Genomic DNA, 23,927 nt, shown 5'->3' with positions numbered 1-23,927 from the left:
ATATATATATATATATATATATATATATATACAGTCCGAATCCACTATCACCGAACACACTTTAATGAAAGCACTTTCATCGAACAAGCGCTTTCGCTAAAGTAGGTTTAAAAAAAAAAACTAAATCTACTTTACCCCACACCCCCCCACTTTAATATTCTCACACCGAGATCACACTACAGTGGGGAAAAGGGAATTTTCCCTTATCCGCACTGTAGTATCACCGGCACAACAGGCATACTTAAGTGAAAATGCAGCTTCGGTGAAAAGCATTTTCATGTAAGTATGCCTGCCCATTCGCGATTCGGTAAAAAGTGCATTCGTGCAAGAGTCCTAGACCCTATATATATATGTATATATATATATATATATATATACACACACACACATCTGTATACATATTTATATCTATATCTATCTATCTATCTATATATATATATATATATATATATATATATATATACATATACATATACACACATATATATAGTGTAACAGAATGTCTGGATGTCCTGCAGTCATTTATGGCTGATTGGCTGTAATGATTATACAAGGGCCACCCCCAGCAGCTGTAAATTTAATTCAGGATAAGGATGCACACACACGCACACACACATTTCCCAATGAGGTCACACCTCCAGTGGAAACCAATCAAGGAGTACGAATCTTAAGCACCCAGAGGGTTGGACTACACATGCAAGTGTTCATTACAAGCAACTAGAGAACTCACTGCACTATATAAGAGATTTTGAAAGAAAATGGTTACAGGACAATAAATACACTTCATTCTGGTGAAAATCAAATCAGAAGTGCCTTGCACCTTGTTCTCAAGCATATTTCATTGAAAAGGTAAGTCTGTTTTTCTCAATAAAGTGAACTGCAGATGTAAAAAAGTTAAAACAGATTGCATTGATTGTTTTCTTTTTTTCTCATATAAAGAGCAGTTTTCTCTTGCAGCCTGGAGAGGAATTATCATGGCACCAATTTTAACAAACTCAAATCAGCCAGTTGTAACTGAAAGGAGCCCCTATACAGAGTAAGTCCCTCATATTTTTAGGTATCTAGTTTGGAATTTTTGTGCTTCAAACAGTCTGCATCGAATTAGTGTGTGTGTGTGTGTATTGGAGATGGGGGCATGCATAAAGAGAATCCTGGAAGCACATGATACAGTGAAAGGAAATTAGTTTACTTATTTTATGTTATTTTTTATTTATAGTTTTTTTAGTCATGAGTGGGACAGAGATAATCTGGGCATTTGCTAATCACCTAATTTTCTGCTTCTAGAATACAGTTATGTAATGAGGTGTTATATGAGTTCTGTAGATGCCTTCTGTATTGTACATATTTGTTAAGAAGTTAAAAAAGCAGTGCTTCAGTGAAAACAAGGCAACATTCTACTGCACAACTCTTATCCTTCTGTCTCCAGAATGTGAAGCACAGCCTCTCATAATGTGGAACAAATGGTTAAAATGTGGAACACTTAATAACTGCTTACTAACAACTTCAATTAGGAAGCTCAACAAATGGTTAAAATGTGTTACTTTATACTTATAAAAAAGTTCTGATGAATTAATATGATTCTGTATTATTTAGCATGGATATCAGTTTTAAAAAAATCTTCTTACTGAATGTGTGACCGACCCTTACAATGTCGAATAAAGGGAAGCACGGCCTTTTTAAGACTCAAAAGGAGGAATCTTCCTCATAATGAGGTAAACTTGAGAGGTATGTTCCACTGTGCTGGACTGGTCATCGGTATAAACACTAAGTGTGAAGGTTTAAATTCATTTCTTACCAATGTGAGCATTTAGGGTTTCATGTTTACTCAGTCAAATAAAATAGCACAGACAGCATTATGATCTGGAATCCAAGAACACAGCTTGAGAGATAGTATTTAGTTTAATGTTTTAAAATGAAATGCTTAGCACTTTTCTAATTCTTTTAGTAATACCATAGATCAAGAATATAAACTATTACAGAACTGGACTGAATAGAATTAATTTAATTACATTTCTGACCAAAATAAAAAGGACATTCCCCCTCTCTGAAGTAACTTCTTGTCCTATAATGCATGCCTTCACAATAAGAACCATGTACCTGGATAAACCACTACAAAGTGAATTAAATGAGTACATTTAATTATTTTTCTGAAATAAAATCAGGTTTACTTTCCTAGTGATAGCAAAATACATTCTGAGGCTGTGGCCTGCAAGTAAAATTATTGTAGAAAAATTTTAAACCAAGATATCTGCTTGCCACATTGCCTGCAAGCCAACAACAATTTTATCTAGCTTGTCCACTCTGACAAATACAGTTAGGGCTGTTTGTGGATTATTCCCACTGCCAGCTACTCCCTGAATACTGACCAAATATTTTTGGCAACCTTCAGGGGTGTCCAACCTTTTCAGTTACAAGGGCCGCATTGAGTCAACAGAAATGGTCTCGGGGCCGCATGTAAAATATATCATTGCAAACGGCAAGTGAGGACAAAAAAAAAAAAAAAGGGTCTCTTACGTAAACTGAAGAGCAAAAAAAAAAAAAAAGGTCTCTCACGTAGACTGAAGAGCAAAAGACCCCAGGTACACGCGGACTAATACAAACTAAACTAAAGGATTCTGTGATAGGCTAGCTGTCTGCACACACAAACTCTGAGTTACTTAACTAGGCAGTCCCATACACTTTCTATTGTCAGTCACATAGCAGCTTTATATTTAACTAATGTTATAATAATATGAGTTCACATACAACAACATATCTCATTAGTTTCTTCGAAACTTGCTCAGAGACATAAAGGGTGTGTAGTTAGAATAGTGACCATTCACTCATCCAGTCACATAGCAGACTAATAGGCATATGATTTCACTGACAACACAGTGTGTATGAACAGAGTTTGTAACATCACCACCGTAGAAGTCTGCTTATTGCTATAATTATAATAAATACATTTGCAACATTAATAAAGGAACGTCTGGAAAAATCAAATGATGCTGGTGATACTCTGCTATATGCAACAGCTTTGTAACATTTAGCACTGCAATACACACACACACACAATTCATACCAGTAATTCTTACACATTGCAGTCATTAAAACACAAGCTGAAGACGCTGAGGTTGTATTGCAGATTAAATAATTGTGCCAAACACAGTACCTGCAGCCAGTACTTGCTTTTTTTCTATCTTTCTAGCACTGCATGCCATTATATTTACTTTTAATGTTGCACAAACATTGTTGGCAGTTTCTCCGTATTTGGCATGTGTTGTAAATATTTTTTTCTCAGAAGTACTTGTGATAACTGTAAATGTGAGTATCCAACCCTATCTGCAGGAAACAGCAATGTACTTGAGTGGTTCACTCAGGAACACAGCAGTATTCTGAAGGACTTTAAAAGAAAAAAAGCACACAGTAGAATAGCATTCAAAATGTATGTACTTTTATTGAGCTTTACCATTCATGCTTCATTGTTGCAAAGTAGACATTTATAAGCAGGGTGGTAGGTGCTTGGTTTATTTTAAAGCTCGTAAGAGGACTCTGAACTCCCCCCCCCCACACACACACACCCCAAAGCAAATCTTGATTATTTATTGTTCTTGTGCTTCTGTTATTTAGTAAAATACACATTTCTTGATTGGTATCCTTCCACATTATCCTGACTCCATATAAAATTAACACAAGTTTGTAGGTACATAACATTTTCAGAAACATTTGATCCTTCCTTGAAATAGGTCTAGGCATCCTTGTAGATTAGAGCAGTGTTGTGCCTTACAGTTACTAGTTAACACTAAGACTAATCTAACGACTTACCTGTTACTGCAGGAGATGTGTAGTGTAGTCAGTGTATATAAATAAAATAAATATTACAATCCCCCTCGCTCTCAGTTCTTTCTTCGCCGCGATCACAATGCTCTTCCTTCACCTGTTGATCATGAATATATCACGCGATGCAAAAAAACGGTGCTTTGGCGCATGCACATACCAGCGGAAAGATGCTGGCATAAAAAAAAAGTGAAACAAGTAATGTGGCGCATGTACATAAACGTTAAAGGACGCGAATGAAAAAAAAAGTTTAATTTCTACTTTAAGGGGTACTTAACGGGTCGCGGGCTGCATGGAAGAGCTCTGAGGGCCGCGGGTTGGACACACGTGTGTTTAAGAATAGTGCCCTCACATACCACATGCAACTTAAATTCAAAAAGCCAGAGGATTGAGTTGTTTACAGTATTCGAATAATTTACAAACAATAAAGTTAAAAATCTTCATTAACTAGGGTAGAACAGGTAACAACAGATCTTTGGAATTTAGTACTACGTTACTAGCTTAAGCAATCTGTTTTATTTCTTTTCTTCCTGACTGCTTATATAGTTGCTGATGGCAGTAAGTAAGTATGGTTTGTGTGTGTGTGTGTGTGTGTGTGTGTGTGTGTCAGTCACAACTTGACTAAGTCCTACCCTTAGCCACTTTCACCTGACATTTTTTTTTCCTTTTCTGCCTTGGTTTTGAAAATTACTCTAAACATGACATGGATCAATCAAGACCAGTTACTTCCAATTCTAGTCATTGACATTCAGAATTATTGGATTACTATCAGCATCCTGGTTTATGTTTTAGGCCCTTAGTGGTATAATTCAGAGTTCCTATGTTATCTTTACAAGTAAATATTATCCCTAGTTATTACCAACTACACAAGCTAACCTTCCAGATATAAATCTTTGGCTGTTTCACATCCTGACATAGTGTTAAAAAGTCTGTAAACAGACTTAAATGCCTCTGTTACATTTAATTTTATTTGTAGAACCAAACATGAATTTTGCATCTTTACATTTTGCTGATATGTAATACTTTAAGTTGCTGTTGTCTATTTTCTGTATTCTTGTTATTTTTATATTTTCAGGGATATGGATGAAACTATTCCATCTTCAGCCAGTCCACTCACCTGATCACCACACTGGACAAAACTAGATAGACAGATAGATATAGAGATAGATAGATGCAGGGTTATACAGGCTGTGTGATACCAATATAAATTGGGATATAACCATGTGTATATGCATTAAATTTGTTACTTTCTGAAAGTCCATTTAGAAGTTATTACTTCACAATGAATTTTCTTTATCTGCATTGCATGCTACCGTCTCTTTTTTTTAAAATGCCCTACAGGCAAACAGCATAGCATTTTCTCATTTATTTATTAACGGGGTAAACTAAGCAAACCTACAAAGCTCCAGTGCCTCTTTTCTGGGGTGACCTAGAAACTCTATGCCTTTTATTATTTATTTATTTTTTATTCATTTGTTGATGAGGTAGGCTGACTGGACACAAGCACACCTTTTCAGGGGAGCCCTGGGAGCATTGTTTGGATAACTTACTTGCTCAGAGTCACACAGCAGGCAAATGGAGGTGAAAGGAATCAAACCTGCACCCTAGAATACAGAACATAGCCTGGACAACAGAGTCACACGGTAAGTATACAGAGACTGAGGTAATCAAGCCTAGAATTACAAGATTAGGATCATTAGCAGCTCATATAGCTTTAATCTTGTCTGCTAACTGACAGATGCCTAAAATGTATGCAAAATGTCAAATGTTCTCAAGGTATCACAAATACAGCTTAGCTGTACAGACTGTATACTTGAGAAACAGTATCTTAAAATAGTTTTCCAGGGGTGTGTAACCCAGCTGTGAGTAAAACAGTGCATTTAATTTATGCTTTGGAAACAGTATCTTAAAATAATAGTAATGTATTTCCATCACCTAATAAAAAGTTGAAGGTTAGGTGAAAGGAGAATGCTGCGGCATTCTGATAATAAAATACAAAGTGCACAGAGTTTAACTTTGAACCATTCTCTCAGAATGTATTATAGGTTCATAGGTTCATAGCTTGGTACTAAGCTAACTGCCCTTGCGAGCCATTTTAAGCCTAGCCAATTATCCCTTGTGAGACTCAAACCCTGCAACTTGTGTTTGTAAGGCAAGCACCTTAGCCGTTAAGCCACCCTCAGTTTTGTTTACAAAGAGCGATTATATAATGAATATGGGAATTTAGCCTAGCTTGCTGGCTGGGTGGAAACAGCATTCACAATATCACTGTGTTAGACCCAATATAGTTTTGCTTCTTTTTATAAACCTAATGAATATATCAATCTTCATTCAGTGGCTACTCAAGTTCCTTCCCAGATCCCAAAGATATGCCATTTACTGTTTAGCACACTTTTAAATTGCTGACGATATACCTGCAGTGAATGAGACAGCGTGCATAATAGTGTGTGTGTGTGTGTGTGTGTGTGTGTGTGTGTGTGTGTGTGTGTGTGTGTGTGTGTGTGTGTACAGTCCTGTACAGGACTGGTTCTGTGATATGCCTGTTACTTGCCAGTACAGGTTCTGTCTCCTCATGACCCACCAACAAACAATCACGGTGTCATTCTATAATCAGTAAAATGAACTGCATAATTTGCAAAAATATCTGGCAGTTAGAGCAGAGGATTAAGGTTATAAGCTATAATGGGCTTCATCTCAACATCCAGGGTTTGATTTCCTTCACGTCTGTTTCCCTAGAGTGTGACACTGAGCACTTGTCTTTTGAACTGACCTGTTTTTTCAAGTGGTGTAAGTCTCACAATCCAAACCTCATGGAGGGCTTTCACCCCCTGTGCCCCAAGAATTAATATAATCACCTCCAAGATTGCAGTACCTTAGGACAAGTAACAAATCCTGATTGCATAGAGTTGCTTTTATGAATCTGCATTTTGGCCAAGCACTGTTATTCAAACACTCGTCCATCAGCAGTTGACATCCTTCTGTTCAGCATTTAGTCGCTGAACCAAAACTGTACCCAAGTGTTCTAAACTGAATTCTGTTAAGAGCATTACAGTTTTATCCTTCGATTACTGATGCAAAGATAAGTCACTATGTTTTCTCACTTAAGTGATAACCCCCTCCCTTTTTTTAATTTCAGTAATAAAACAGGTAATTGTTTTACTATAATTGTAATTCTAAAAATGGATTAATAAAACTGTTATTTCATACATTCTATTACATCTACTTTATTTAAATGTTATATGTGGACAGACTGTAGAAATTAAGCTTGAGTCTATACAGCTACATATGATATGTGCCCTGCTTTTTATACAGAATTCTTAAAGAAGGAGTAATTGGATATGGTTATGATATTAATAAGAACAATGAAAACAATGTTTTAAAAAATGGTTATTCAGACAGTAATTATTAATATAAGAGGTGGAGAGGTGGTGATATCAAAACATACTGAATCTACAGCATATGATTGGATTGGTAAGCTAAATGCTGCTAAATTTCCAGTAATAAATGATTCCAGTAATAAATGATTATTATAGCCTTAAACCATTACTTAAAATAAAACAGCTGTCACATTGATTAATGTGATAATATGACTTTTGAATTATTATGAATTATGATTAATATTATTATTTTTATATTGTGATACGGGTTTGGTGTTTTGTTAATTTAAAATAGTAGAAAGCACTTGCAGTTTGTTTTATTTGTTCTTGGTTTTGGTTTTGTATATTTAGTCTAAGTTTTTACTACAACCAAGATTTATTTTGTGTAAATGTTGAGTTTCTCACTATGATTCATTCAATGTGATGTAGTTATCTCTTATTTTATGTGTAAGTTCACAGGATTGGCCAAATGGCATCCTTTCAATGGTCAACTCAACTGACCACTCATTCACCCTACTAGTAAATTGCAGTGTAATCCATAACCTGGCTGGGGGGGGGGGGAGTAATATGGTTTTACATTTTGTTAAATGCTTATCTATGTTATTACAGAAATGTTGGCAATGTTTCTAGTTTTTAACTGTACTGTTGTCATTTATGGTAAGGAATCAGTTTGTTCATGATTACACCTTTGATATGCAAACTTTGAGACTGGGACCATCATCTCAGATGTGTTGCCAGTCATAAGAAATTCAAGCAATGGTTACTGCTTTTTGGGGTTTTTTTTATATTCGGTTTTTAAATATTTAAAGTCATTTCCTTTGGATGGGCATTTATGTTTATGCTAGGTTTTTGGAGCAGTGTGAAAATGGAATTTTTGTAGTTTTTGATGTTCACATTACTGCGTTTCCATAATAATATTAAGAACTTTTTTGTGGAAGAGATAATACCGTTTGTGTGTGTGTGTGTGTGTGTATATATATATATATATATATATATATATATATATATATATATATATATATATATATATATATATATGTACGTGCATGCATGTTTGTTTCTGTATGTGTTTTCATTTGTTTTATAAGACTAGGCATTTCCTTATGGACATTCACAGTATTTTGTTGTGTGATCTAGTTTTATAGCCTAGCTATTTGCTGTTTATGTTTCATTTATTACCAAAGTGGCACAGCTGGATATTTCTCTATGAGTAAGGCTAAGACTTATTTATACAGAAAAGAAGTATGGCCTGACCATCACCTTTTATTTTTGGAGAAATTCCTTAATGAAATTGTATAATATGTTCTGACACTTACACACACACCACATTTATCCAGGTAGTTTGCTGTGTTTTCATTTTTAAATTTTTTCTGGTCATTTGAATAATTTGTGGCCCTGAACAGCTGTAATAGTAAAAGTACTACCTAGGTATTCAATATAATTCCTAGCGGCCTACAGTAAAAAGACCGTGTATCACAATGTGGTATTTTGCAATTCCGAGATACATTAGCAGTAATGAGGAAAGACCTCATTATGGGGTTAGTTGCATGTTTCTGAACTGCGTAACCTACCATGAAGTGCAGATCATCACATCCCTTGGTAGGTAACAGCAGTGGCAGCAGCATCATGAAAGCAAGAAGTACCCTCCTCAGTCACTCATGTACCTACAAACCCCAGTAAAGTACATAGATGCAGATGCACCACTTACCCCTAACCTGTCTCTGTTTTTAGATCATCCATGATGTCTCCTTTTCCCTTGCCCATGTAATTCAGCGATGATCACAGTCAGCCCACCATGCCAAGCACTTGAGTTGCACATTTCATATCCTTCAATAAATTCATTTTATGGCAAAAGCATATGAGGTTGTGCGGTATGCCTAATGTTTCCTATCCCTCTCCCTTGTACATAACAATGTGTTGCAGGCATTGCATAATGCCCATGCTCCTAAATAAATATATACAAATCATCTGCTGCACTAATGTATCAGTTAGTGCAATGGGCTAATGCAGAGGTTTCTTGTGGCGAGGATGCACTCTTCAAATCCCTTTTCCTCCTATGTATTTTTTATATATATTTTTACAACATACCCCTGGTGTCTCATGTCCCCCCAATCCCTGTACTGGTAGTACGGGCATGAGCATGAAGAGTAATCCCTGATGTCCATTGGTTCCCCCACCTCTTGATCCCAGTTCCTTTTGCATGCCGTTTGGACATGAGAACACTATTTATCCCTGGTGGCTAGTGTTTACCCAGGATCTCAACATTGATCAAAGTGCCAATAAGGGACAAGATTTTCAGAATTATCCCAGATGTCTAGTGTCCCCCCCATTCCCCCATCCTTGTACTGTTAAAGTTCCATTATGGCACAAGTTATCCCAGGTGTCTAGCATCCCCCCATCCTTGTACTGTTAAACTGCCATTATGGCATGAGTTATTCCTGGTGGCTAGTGTGTCCCTCCACCCAAGTTACAGACTCTGCGCAGTAGTCTAGGGGTGTTTGAAGATATGACAATCATCCCAACACACACACACAAAACCCCTAACCATCCAATTGCACTCACACACTCATCAATTCATAAATATGCATGCACACACACACACACACACACACACACACACTCACTCACGCATACAAACACAAACACACACACACACTGACTCAGTCACATACATACATATGCACACCCACACACACACTGACATGTACACACACACACACACACATGCAGACCCCTACCTAACCCACTCCCTACTTTCCCTACCTCTGCCTCCCAGGCAGACATAAACTCACACATGTAGCCTTCTGCATACATTCACATGCACACCTTCCAGCCTTACCTTACCACAAAACTCTCCAGCATTTACCTTTACCACAGTGGATGAACATGGCCTTGTGGCCATCTTCATTACTGCAGCATGGCAGGAGAGGCCCATCTAATCTAGTATGGAAATGGAGCTAAGATGCCTTCCCTGAAACAGTTCTGGGGGAGGAAGCCCATGACTAACTAGCATATGGCTCTTGACTGGACTGCCTCATTAGCATGTAGTGTGGCCACAGAGATAGCCTGATGCTGTGCTGCAAGTCTTCATCCAAAAGTACCATGTAAGGGCTATCTTTGAATTCAGAAAGTTTACTGGCGTATACCACATACATCTTGTAGTAAAGTTTATTAATTCGGGCCCTAGTCTTTGTGAAGAGTTAGATATAAAGATTTGACTTTTTTTATACTTCGTGCTGCTTTTTATATCTTGGGAGTGTGAGTTTTGGTTAATCTTAACTGGCCGAGATGGGGTTTTGGGATGGGAACATGTTTTCCACTGTGAATGGGTCATTTAGTGTTAGATATCATAAAATGTGGGTATAACATGGTAATTTATTATGAGTACCTTTTTTCTTTTCTTTTTTTTTTATTCATTATAATTGTGTTAGATGCCAGTTTGTAGTGCCAGGAAAAGACAGTTGTTGGTTCTAGATGCTCCTTACAAAAGTTGATGTGTCCCCCACTTTTACTCCATTGTGGTCTGCCTGGTGTATGACATGGACCAAGTGTCTGTCTGAAGGATTCTGGATGATTCAAAATTATATATTTTTTCTTTTCTTGTGGTAATTAGGTGCTTGTTTTACATTTGGGGAAATTTGTAAAAATGTATAAATTGTTTGACTTTGGGGTGGCCACAATGGTGCAGCAGTTAGAGTTGCAGCCTCACAGTAAGAGGTTCTCCAGTGCTTGTTGGATGAAAATTTTTGCAGGTTTTATTTTGATGGCCATTTTGTAAACTTGGTATTTCTGAGGTAAGTATGATTTATATGCTTCCATTTTAATAGATTCGGTGCATGAATTATTTTAATTTATTTTCTGCTTTTACTCAACTCTGGAATACCCTACTCTACTTCTCCTGCAACTATAGTCTGGTTTGGATAAGTGCTGGAGGGGATATTATGCTCATTGTTTTATTTAATTTTTTTTTTAACATATTGCTAGACATTAGTTGTCGAAGCCACTTTGTTTACTGTATACTGATATTTATTTATAGCTGTACACTTTTAACATGAATGCACTACAAGCTTAATGTATGCTTGGGTGTTTTTACTGGAAGTAGATAAGCTTGTGAATCCAGCTTTCGATGTAGTGGGAATAGTGATACTGTACTGTGCAGTAGACATGTATCACAACCTTGTGTGTGTCACGGTCTGTCTGCCTGTCTTTGCGCGCACACACACACACACACACACACACACACACACACACACACACACACACACTCTCTCTCTCTCTCTCTCTCTCTCTCTCTCTCACTCACTCACTCACTCACTCACTCACTCACTCACTCACTCACTCACTCACTCACTCACTCACTCACTCACTCACTCACTCACTCACTCACTCACTCACTCACTCACTCACTCTCTCTCTCTCTCTCTCTCTCTCTCTCTCTCTCTCTCTCTCTCTCACACACACAGGGTTCCTATTAAATGATCAAAGATGCATTCTTTTAAATGCGTCTTGATCGAACTTGAAAGCACAATAAGACAAAATAGTGAAACGGCATATAAGCAAATTCTTTCCCTGGGAAAGAAATATCCTGGCCTCTTCCGTTACTTTGCAGTTTTCGTGACTGTAGTACGATCTCTGGGTTGGTATTTTTAAGTAGGGGGGATGTGGGGGGCACTTGGATAAAAATTTGCTGTTCTAAGCGTTTGAGATTGTAAGCTTTTGCTTACATGGGTTCGATAAATCATCGTTCGCTTTTTTAAGTGTTTGATGATTTAACACACACACACACACACACACACACACACACACACACACACACACACTTTAGATGGTGGTAGTATTTTGAAATCTAAAGTCAAAAACAAAAAAAATATGGGTTTTGCACACCACACTGAAGACTTGAACGGGACATTGTAGGCTAGATAAAGGAGGATTAAATTAATAAACGTTATAAAAACAACTAACTGATGTGCAGTGCATCTACTACATAAGTATGCAGAAACATAAGCTACTGATTGTGGTAAAAATGGAACAGTAAATGGCATGAAATAAACCAAAATAAAAACATTATTCCATTGTTGATGTACCTTGGGTCAAAGTTAGCAAACATTACAGTGACCTGAGCACCATTTGTTCATACATGCCCGTTTCTTTGACATGTTCTGAAAACAGAACCTACATTTTATTACATATATATTTTATCTTACAGTTCACCATCACTTAGACAGCTTATCTGATAGTCTGCCATGAGTTAGACCAACTACTTTATGGAGGTATAGGCCTTACGGATAGAGCAACTATGGAAATTATATAACAAAGTTAAGTTTTTCACACTATCTGTGCACAGTGGTGTGAAAAAATAACAGATATGTCTCGTTGTATCTTGCAGAGATCACAAGCAGTGATTTACAAAAAATCACATTCCCGTTTACTCAGTCTGAAAGGGGGTGCAGTTTTTCAAGTCATCAGGTGGTTAAAGCCTCATTACCTTCTTTGTGTTTTGGCAGTAACATTTTATTGCATTATATTTCATCTTAAAGTCTGTCGATGAGACCAGAGGTTGTGGAATGTTGGCACTGAGGCACAACACTTGCAAAGAATTACAGGAACAGTAGTGCAGGCATTTAATGTCCTTGCTCTCTCTGCCCTCAGCTATATCACCAATTTGTTCAACCTTTTTCATTATTATCACTATTTGCTGACTATCAACACTCCCATGACCCAGTCGATCCTTTCATTGCCCATGGGTGGGAGCCAGTTAGAGAGGGTCATCATCCATACAGTAATCTGGGTCTTACAGTGCCCTGTGTTCCTCTCCATCACAACATGCATGGCAATAATTCCCACAATGCAGGCATTTTTGGCATGCATGCTTCCATATAAACGCATGACTCATACAGTGTGCATGCACTTGTTGATGGGGTCTTGTTCCTGACCTTTATTCTGCACTTGTTTCAGACACCTGGCTTCAGCTAAGTGAAATTCCTGCAGTGGACCAAACCGGAATAGGTAGGCTACTGCAGGCTGCTTACTCCTGTCCTCCACTACCAGCTCTTCCAGTGGCCAGGTGACTAATTGATCCCAGGTGTTACAGTATAAATTAAATAAATAGTTTTACCTTTTTGACTCAGTCAAGAATGATGCTTTAGGATGCTAGAGCTGGGAGACTGCCTGACAAAGAAAAACACTTCATATGTATGTCTTATTTTATCAATTTTATGCATGTGGAACTTTGACGTTACATTACTTTTAACAAATCAGCATATTTTTAGTTATCATGATTCTCACTTTATGCTGCTGACCCTTATAAGTAAAGATCAACAGAAACTGACTTTCAGGGTGGATCTGTATAGAAAAGAATGCTGCACCCAGATCTATCACAGTGAAATATTTTGCTGTATGTGGTATGTAACTTAGTACTGTTGCTGGATTTGGAACCACAGGAAAAGTTGGTAATACTGCATTGTGTACAGCCCTCAAATCTTGCACAAACTGGTAAGCATCCTTTTTTGGCTTTTTTACAGGGAGAATAGGAGTATTACAAGGGCTTTTAGCTGGCACTATAATTTCTTGTTGCATTAAATACTGAATTACAGGTTTGATTCCCTGGTCTTCCTCTGGTTTTAGTAGTTCCTGTAGATGGATTTAATTTTACTTTTACTGGTTCTGCCGATTTTAATATACCTACTTTATTAGCATGTTTAGCCTATAATTTATCAGGTTTCTACTGAAACAGTTCTTTACCCATCTGCCTGCCTCCTGCAGGCTGTTCCTAGCTTGTGCTAAGACTGCTAATACTTCCCCCTCTGGTTTTGTTCTGGTGTGCAGTAAATAGTACAGCCCAACTTACATAACAGGTCTCTTTTTAGTAAGTTCACTGGTGCAGTAGTACTCAAAAGGAAAAAAAAAATGCCTTTTTTCAATAGGTCCTAAAGAAATAGATATTAGCTCTGAAACAGGACATGTAACAGAAGCATTTGTTACTCCAGCTGCCTTTACTTTGTTTTGATACTGGTATCTGACTATCTGAAGTAACTTTTAATAAAGATCTAGTGGCTTCAGTGGGCACCAGGAAAGGAATTGTCTTTGAATTTATTTTTACCTTAACTTAGGGTCCCTTTTGATCTATTGGCAGCAGAGCATCATGATTTTTTTTTTGTTTTATTACTCTGACGTAGTCAGTGTAGTGATTTCTGACTCCTTGCACTTTGAGGAGGTGGTGGAGGAAATGCATTACTGCTATAATTTGGCTGTTATTTAGTTCAGCTATTTTGGACTTTCTGCATTTACTTGTGTGGGCTTTCTCCTCTCCAGTGTCCTGCTTTACCATACATGAAGCAGGATCCATCAGATGAGGCAGGAGGGGCACTGCCAGTTTGTTGTCATCAACCAGCTGCACCTTCTTCCTTATTTGAGAAGTTAACAGCTTATCCTTAATATCCTTGTTTTGTTTTTCCTGATATTCAGTACAGTGATTTGCAGCACTTAATAAGGACTCCAAGTCCTTTACATGCCCGTCTATAATCACTTGCTTTATTTATTATACAGGGGCATACAGACCCTGCACAAAAGTAGCTGCAATAGCTGGCTTAGCGTTCTGGGTTTTGTATTTCTTAATGTCGAGCAAACACTGCTTTAAGGCTTCTCAAATAATCTGCAGGGGCCTTCTCTTTATTTTTTTTACATGCTTGTATCTTAGATCAATCTATCTTGACACAGCAGCCCTGTCCTTTTGTCTATAAGTTCATTTTTTGAGACAGTAAAATCTGTTATTTCTGCCTTTTCAGGTAACTGTTTTCTTATTTTATATGAAGTGACTACACAAAGCAGCTGGTTTAGATCTGTCAAAGTAGGGTTGTAACATTCTGTTATAGTTTTTAATTCCTCCTTTAACTTTAATGGATCTTTTGTAATATTTGGAAAGCTTTTGGACATCATATAGAAATCAGCAGGGGTCCAAGGGTGCTCTCTATTGTTGGCCCCCAATATTTTTTTGAGTTGTGCTAAAAGATCCTCTCCAGAGCCAATGACCATTTGTCCTACTCTCTCGTGTGAGCACATCTGGAGAGCCACAGATGTACCAAGTACTAGTGTTCCTGTTGGAGGGGTAGAAACTTGTTGAAAATGAGGCTAGAAGAAGAAGCAACCTCCCCGACTGCAGATGCCTGTTCTGAAGATGAGGGTTAACCAGGAGAACTAGGTTGAGATGTAACAGTGCAGCAGTAACCTGGTGTCCAAAGGACAGTGGAGTGAAATGCAGGGGTCTGAGAAATGGTAGAATCTTGTACAGGAGCCACCCATACTGGTACATATAGGGGTGGGGGTGCAGGAGCTACTGGAGGATTATCATCTTTTTCTGAAGTCTCTGCTTTTTGGCCATCCCCAGTTTTTTCAAAATTGCTTAGACAAGGTAAAGAATTCCTTTTTACTGTCTTGTACTGCCTTCTTAACATCTTTTACCTGTTGTAGCAACTTTATATTAGAGTCATGCAATCCCCTTAATGCTGATTCTTTTTTTCCTTTCAAGAGCTTCAGTATACCAAATATAAAATACTGCCCATTGTTCCCCACTTGTTTTAGGTTCATAGGTTCATAGATTAGTACTAAGCCAACTGCCCTTGCGAGCCATTTTAAGCCTAGCCAATTATCCCTTGTGAGACTCAAACCTTGCACTTTGTATTTGTAAGGCAAAAACCTTAACCATTAGGCCACCCTCCCACCCTGTTTTTCTTTTCTTCCAAAATACCCCTCAAATTCCCTAATTTATCCTTATTATGTTTCATTTAATGGCAATACTTTACTAGGACAATTTTTAGTAAACTGAAACCCCTCATTCAAGTACTTACAACTTTTCTTTCCATAATTATGATTCATAAAATATGCAGGTGTTCCCTTTGCAGGGATTTGATTTTGCCTACTTAACTTTATTCCCATTTTTTTCTGTTAAGACTTACCTTGTAGATTTTGGATTTTGATAATTTAGAGAAAAAAATGACTTCACCAATTCACACACCATTCAGGGTGGGAAGGGTAGTGATTCTGTTGTGCAATGACAGAGGAAAGGTTTCCGTCTGTCCTTTCCCACAGCACCCCCTTGCTTTTGTCTCTTTGCAAGCTCAACATTTACAGCTTCAGCATTGCGATTGGGATAATGGGGCAGATAGTTAGTATGCCCAGAACTGACTACTCTTTCAGAACCTCTGAGGGAACTTTCACGCAGTCATACCTATGTCCCAACATGCTATGGGCTCATGAACGTGATTTACCAGCACACACACCTATGTCCCAACGTGCTATAGGCTCATGAACTTGATTTACCAGCACACACACCTATGTCCCAACATGCTATGGGCTCATGAACGTGATTTACCAGCACACACACCTATGTCCCAACATGCTATGGGCTCATGAACTTGATTTACCAGCACACACACCTATGTCCCAACATGCTATGGGCTCATGAACTTGATTTACCAGCACACACACCTATGTCCCAACGTGCTATAGGCTCATGAACTTGATTTACCAGCACACACACCTATGTCCCAACATGCTATGGGCTCATGAACGTGATTTACCAGCACACACACCTATGTCCCAACGTGCTATGGGCTCATGAACGTGATTTACCAGCACACACACCTATGTCCCAACATGCTATGGGCTCATGAACTTGATTTACCAGCACACGCACCTATGTCTCAGCATGCCGTAGGCTTATAAACTTGATTTACCAGCAGAAAATCCTATGCCGCAGCATGCTATAGGCTCATGAACTTGATTTGCCAGTGAACACACTTATGTCCCAGCATGCTATGAATTTGAGTTAACTTTTTTCACTCATACATTAAACAACACAAAATCCTTTTTCATAACTCTTACCTTTTAGTCTCTCTTGAGGGTATCGCCCTCAACACAAGACACCTCCTTGTGTTAATTTTTTCCTTTTGTTGTATGAACATACACATTAATAAACTTTTCTTTATTTCCTGTGGGGTCCTCCCATTATTACTTTACATGCACCTGTCACTCAACAAAAACAGTTATTCACTCATTCCACTCTTTTAACTACAATTCTCTAAAAGGAAAAAAAAACAAACATTTTTCCTTCAAATCAATTTCCCCCACCTATTCTAGCATATTTGCACAGCCTGGATAGTTAGGTATCTGAATCTCTGATTATTTCATCAAAACAGGGTTTAATTCACAGAATAACATTCTGTGTTGGGCCCTTGTAATTTATTCTACACTGCCCTGCAGCAATACCAAAGTTCAGAATTCGAGTCATGGCACCAAATGTAGAACAAATTAAATAACAGAGTTTTACTTTTTGATTCCGTCAAGAATGATGCTTCAGGATATGCAAAGTGCTTGTTTATTTCATAAAAAAACACTTGGTCTCTGCCTGCCAAAATGTTTTGATCCGTCACAAAGAAAAATGAAAAACACTGTATATAGAGTTTTTTATCAGTTTTATGCATGCAGAACTTTGACGTTACATTACGTTTAACAAATCAGCACATTTTAAAATATTTTAGCTCTCGTGATTCTCGCTTAGAGCTTCATGTGGACACTTTACAAATATTCATGTCAAAATACAGACCACTTGCTTTAAAATTTATTGTCCTTCAGCATTACAACATTCAGTATCATTCCACACTGTCTCACAGAGAGCCTTGCAATGACTCATCCTCCAGCCTGAGAAGGCCAGAGCGTACTGTTGATTAATCTGGTTTTCACAGATACCTGGCACAATTCAATAACTTCTGGAAACTAGACTTTCAAGAATAACATAACATCCCTTAGCTTCTTCAGCATTTACTTTGCCTTTAATTATCTGCCTCTACACTATAATTTGCTAATTAAAAAATGTATTTGTAAGGCACTTGAATAGAAGGCTACTACTAATATAAAAATATCTCTTGCATAATTATGTATCTGTTTTTCAGCTTTCCTTTGACATAAACATATAAACATTTTCTTTGATTTATTTGCAAAAAAACTACAAGTTAATATGTATTTAGTGAAAATAAAACATGAAACATAATATTCATCTCTTGCTACTAACCATCCTCCCTCTTCATGGTCCTCCTCTATCGTATCCTGATGGACACCTCTATTCCAGCTATTCACAGGTGAAAATTACCTCTATAAAATTTACTTTTACCTTAACTCACTCTGTAGGTTATTGTAAGTTAATATTGTATGTCCTGTCTTGTTTTATATATATCTACTGTAATCTCATAGTTTGAATTGTGCATTGACTGTATGACTTTATTCTTATACTTGTCATCTGTATTTACATTATTAAGTTGGTCTGACCACGTCTTAATGATTGTTGCACATATTATCTGTAATTTCACACTTGGAGCTTTTCTTCCCAGCCCTCCACTGAAAAGGGACAGTGTTGCCCAATTGGACTTTCACAGTAAACAAATGCTAAACAAACAAATAAACAAAAATATGTGTTTCACTGCAAACTTCCGGTCAATTGTGTTGCATTTTGATCTGAATCTGAAATGCTCATCTTCCATTGTGCATTGATCTGCTCTGTGTATGCATATATCAGTCACCCTCTCCAGCGCTTTCATGCTGTGTGGCAGGAGACTGATACTTCTGTGTTACCCACAGTTGTAAATATCCCATTTGTTCCTGTACAACAGAATGCTTATTCTTTAATCATGTGGGACATGCTTCAAATTCTGTACCGCAAGTAAATCCGGGAGCCATTTTTCCCCTGGTGTACCAAACATCTTGATCATATCTACTATGATTTCATCTCAGTATTCTTTGGATTGGTGAACAGATTATTCCTGCACCTATTAAAAATGTTTTCTAACTATCTTCATGTTTCTGTCATTGTCTCGCAACACAATAGAACTTTTTGTCATGTGCTGAGTCACTTTCCAGCAGCTGGTGGAAGTTCTTTGAAACGTTGCACTTTACCACTATGACTGCTGTCTTAGCTTCTTTGTTAGCCAACCAGAATTTCTTCTTAGCCTAGTCCATCTTTTCTATCTCCCTCTTCTTTGTTATTTCTTTTGCTGACTTATAGGTTCATACATTCATAGGAGGTTACTAGGCTAGCAGCCCTAGGGCCTTTACAAGCCTAGCCAAGTTAATCCCAAGTATCCCCATTTGTTCTTTTGGGGTAGTTCATTGAATGAATTTATGAACAGAGTGGGTCTGTGATCAACACTGGCTACCCTTGTCCATGATGAACATGGGTACCGCACCAGGGGCGACTTTCTCGGATTCCGAATTCCACCACCATCCTTTGTTAGGTACCTTATTTCAGTCTAGCTCAACCACATATTTGCGATATCATGTTCACATCTGTTTTGATATGCTGCCATTCTTCTTCAACTCTACCAATTTCTTCTTATTCCAGAGGTGCTTGAACATGAGTATTTCTGAAAACTCCTGTTCTTTTGGTCCAGTCAGCTTCCAGGTCTTCCACCTAGTCTCTGTTCAATAAAAAACAAATCCACTGAAGGTACGAGCCAGCCAACTAGAAACCACCACAAATTCAAACAACTCTAGTGGAAAAACATCTTTATTCACCACTTTCATCCACCAGTTATTGGACTTTATCAGAATTTCTGATCTAATCACAGTGTATCATTGTATAAAAACATACTTCTCGAGCTGGAAACATCAAAAATCTGGACAAAGACCCATGAAAAGTAGGCATACGTAATTATTTGACCCCACCCACCCCAGTAGAATTGTGGGATACCACCATTCAGCACTGCTAAACAGAAAAATAATAATAATAATAATAATCATGCTGCAAGCAATAACAATTTGTATAGAACAACTAAATGAACTTGGGTTTCAAAGACTGAAATCTTCTCTTTTATGAGGGCATCAGTGGAAGGGACATACAAAGTATTTTGTATGCACAGCAAGCCTGAAGAAGTCTTGTATCCCATATGTTTCGCTTGTGTGTAAACTAGTTCAGCTCTGCATCATTACTTCTCTGTGAGCATACTAATCATATAGTTTCTAGCTGAACAAAATGTAAATATGTCTGTGCATAGGAAATGTAAATCCTACAAGGACAAAAATGAAAGTGGAAAATTTAATAGCTGTACAAGAAAGTTTATGGAACGCATTACACACACACACACATACAAAGAAGTGTAAGGGCCTACAAGGGAAACTACCTACAAAACGCAGAGTCACATCATGCAGTTAAAAATGGAGACATTATTAGTCCCTGAAATATGCATGTTTTCAAAATTTTAATGTTGCAATGTGACACACTTTTCCTGGGTTATAAGCTATTTGATAAAGGTTATCTACAACCCATAAAAGTCAAAGTAAACTCTGTCATTTAGAACTACACACTTGTAGCCTAAATAAAATTTTGTGCACCAGCTCAATTCTTGAGATTAAAAGGAAAGTGAAAAAACACATACAAGTAGAGAAATAAACATAACTAAAAATGCAATACTACTCCCAATACTCGCAAGAAAGAGCAGAGCAGAGACATTTACCAACACTCATATATGAAAAGAATACTGTCCCCTGAGTTAAATTAACTATGCTATTTAAAGTAAAACAAAACATACTATAGATTGAAATGCCTAAGTTATTTGTCTAATATTGCACTTGAGTGAATTAAATAATATTGGCTATGGATATAATAAATAAATATTGCACTTACTTGGAATATATGTAAGTATATATTGCACAAATAAATAAAAATTGACTTATTATGTGTCCAGACTCCTGGGACTAGTGCTCGAGTTCAGAAGTCTAATCACTGTAGAGTAGAAACTGTTACTGAATGTTGTAGTCCTGCAGTGGATGCTACGATTGCTCCTGCCTGATGCCAGATGCTTAAGCAGTCCATGCGCAGGGTGCATGTTGTCCTGTATTATTTTGGTGGTCTTTTGGATGCTTCTTGCAGAATAAAGTTGTATCGATAGAACACTGGAACCTGTTAACTTCTCTGCAACCCTCACCAATCTTTGTAGCGCCTTCCTTTCTGTAAGTGTGCAGCTTCCAAACCACAGTGTGAAGCTGCAGGTGAGGGTGCTCTTTACTGCACCTCTACAGATAATGGAGAGAATATAAGGAAGAAGCTTAGCTTTTTCCAGCTTTCTTAAAAAGTGAAGGAATTGGTGCACTTTCTTAACCGGTTGGCTGGTGTTTCCCAACCACGAGAGAGCCTTTGATATATCTACACCCAGGAATTTCATAATCTTAACCCTCTCCACACTCTCACCATTAATCCTGAGCACTAGATGGTTTGTTCTCCTTTTTCTGAAGTCAATGATAATCTCTTTGGTCTTGCTTACATTCAAGTCAAAGTTGTCCCCCTTGCACCAACTGACCAAAGATGCCACCTCTTCTCTGTACGCCCTTTCATCCTCATTCGTGATGAGCCCCACGACTGTGGTGTCATCAGCAAACTTGATATGGTTGGACTTGTGCTTAGCATAGCAGTCCTGGGTCAGGATGGTGAATAACAGTGGGCTGAAAGCCCATTCATGTGGAACCACAGTGTCAACTGTGATGCAGTTTGATGTGTTCTTACCTGAACACACCGTCTATGGTCTCTCAGTCAGGAAGTCCAGGATCCAGTTACAGAGATGTTTATTGATTCCTAAATGTGCCAGTTTTTCTATCAGCTGCATTGGTACCCCTGTATTAAATGCAGAGCTGAAGTCTATGAACAGCATCCTCACATAGTTTGTCTTTGCCCTCTAAATGCTCAAGGGAGATGTGTAGTGCTACTGATATGGCATCAGCCGTGGATCTGTTAGCTCTGTATGCAAACTGCAGAGTGTGAAAATCAGGAGGTAGGTGAAAAACACACCAGATGCGTTAAAACACTCTTTTGCATTTAGAACAAACACAGCGCCTTCAGGTATGCATGAGTAACTTCTTTCATCACTAAAAGAGGGAAAATAATAAATATCAGATAATCTTCACAAGAGAAGTTTTAAAATGGCTTCACAGTAAATTTGAATATATAGTGTTATCTTTTCAAGAACTGCATAGTTGGTTATTGCATGTTTTAACAATTACAACATCGCAGGATTCAGCAATGTCAAGACCAGGTACTGAAGAAGTCTTTTCTGATTCCTCATCATTCACACGGATTACCTGTACAGGTGCAAATTAATTCAACCCATGACCCAGGCAATCCGCCTGTTAAATAATAACTCTGTCTAGGTGACAGCCATAACCCCCTATCTAATTCACAACACAGTATTCCAATTATCCAACAGCACTCTAAGGCTCCATTTCAGTGCAATTCTATGTACACTTGCACTTAATATTATAAGGTGTGAGTGAGTCATTGCTGGTTATTTAGTAACAGGGTTAAAAGTTTATTTAATGGAGATAACGCTAAAAACTTATTTTAAAACCACTATCCACACCCTTCATGAACAGCAAGACAAACTTCCATAAGCAAAATTTACATTTAATGAAAATCAATCGGCATCAAACAAACTGTTAGTTACTTAGAGCCTGTATTAGGGAGAAATACCCTGAAGATGTCTACAGGTGTACAGTAGGTAATTCCCACAACCCAGGTATAGACAACATTCCTTCTCACATAAGGACGAGTTTCCCTTATGCTCATCCTACCCTGGTAGTTATGAAAATGAGCCCGCTGCTGCCACGCCTAGAGAAAATGCTCCATTTACCAGAAAGAAGCTACAAATACCGCGGTTGATTAAAGAGGATAGGAATACCAACCACTACAGTAGCTTATTCTGTTAGTTATGACATCTCACTAAACTGCACTGCCCTGCTGAAAAACACGCCAGCATCTGACGCTAGCTTCTTAATGTGAAGTCCATCCTGATACCACTCTGTCCCAGATGATGTGTCTGCAACCAACAGGTCCTGAACGCTACCTACTCTGCAAATATTTTATTTCTTTTCCTGCTCTTGCCAGCTGTGATGAGCAAGATTCTCAGCCGATAAGAAGCAAGTCGTCTTGGGTGTGCTGCAGCTGTAAACAACTTTTTTTAAAAAGCATTTAATGTTAATGTCTTCATTTAATCTAAGATGACAGTCTGCCTTCAACATCAACTGCCATTCAGTTTATTTTTGTTTTAATCTATTTTTAAAGTCACTCCCTCTTACATCTATATGTATATTGTCTAAAACATAAAATACTTTTTTTAAAACCTAAACAACAATCAGAATGTTTATATAGGGCATTGTTTACATCCTTTTGTTTTCATACCTTCAGTGGCTTTTTTTTTTATTGTTATTGGTTTTCTAATGGACCATTTTGGATTACTAGTCTGTGTTCACCATGGAGACTTTATGTTGAGAGTTGACTGTTTCACTAGTGATAACATTGTAATCTGTAATTTGACCCCAGTACCTTTTCCTTACATTACTTCTCCTTCTGACCACTGTTGTCTGTGATCCTGTAATTGTTTCTTGGTGAGCCATGTGTTATCTACCATTAAACCATTTCCCAGACAAAGTCCAGAATGGCCTCTCTTTCCTTATCCCTGTTGACCCAACCATGTGAAATCAGGCAATTTGACTGTCTGTCCTGATATTGTCATGCAGGTTTCCTATTATCAAGACCAAATCATTTTGTCCTTCTTTATTAAGAACATTCTGCAATTGCTGCCTGCATGCCCTCATTTCCTCATTATCACAACCCTGCTGAGGGGCGTAGGTTAAAGTTTTGAGTACTGTCCTATCATTACAATGGAGTCCGACTACCATGAGTGTGTCACTAATTCTGAT

At 37.8% G+C, this 23,927-nt stretch overlaps 1 protein-coding gene across 3 annotated transcripts in view; it reads left to right on the top strand.

Moving 5' to 3' along the window:
- The first annotated feature begins 620 nt into the window (after nucleotides 1-620).
- The window catches only part of UPP2 (uridine phosphorylase 2), a 344,136-nt gene continuing 320,829 nt past the window's right edge, over nucleotides 621-23,927 (top strand). The window contains exons 1-2 of one of the 3 annotated variants that reach the window (XM_044074766.1): nucleotides 621-849; nucleotides 945-1,036. In XM_044074766.1, the coding sequence (XP_043930701.1) occupies nucleotides 975-1,036 (62 nt within the window). In that variant the 5' untranslated portion in view covers nucleotides 621-849; nucleotides 945-974. Of the gene's footprint in view, nucleotides 850-939; nucleotides 1,037-23,927 lie in introns of all 3 variants that reach the window. The other 2 variants (XM_044074764.1, XM_044074765.1) reach the window with 2 other exon arrangements.

The sequence above is a fragment of the Protopterus annectens genome, chromosome 6.part0 (assembly GCF_019279795.1).
Source record: "Protopterus annectens isolate FY-2018-M chromosome 6.part0, PAN1.0, whole genome shotgun sequence".
NCBI lineage: Eukaryota > Metazoa > Chordata > Ceratodontiformes > Protopteridae > Protopterus > Protopterus annectens.
The sequence above is the reverse complement of the archived record's forward strand: the minus strand, read 5'-3'. Positions and strand labels throughout refer to the sequence as shown.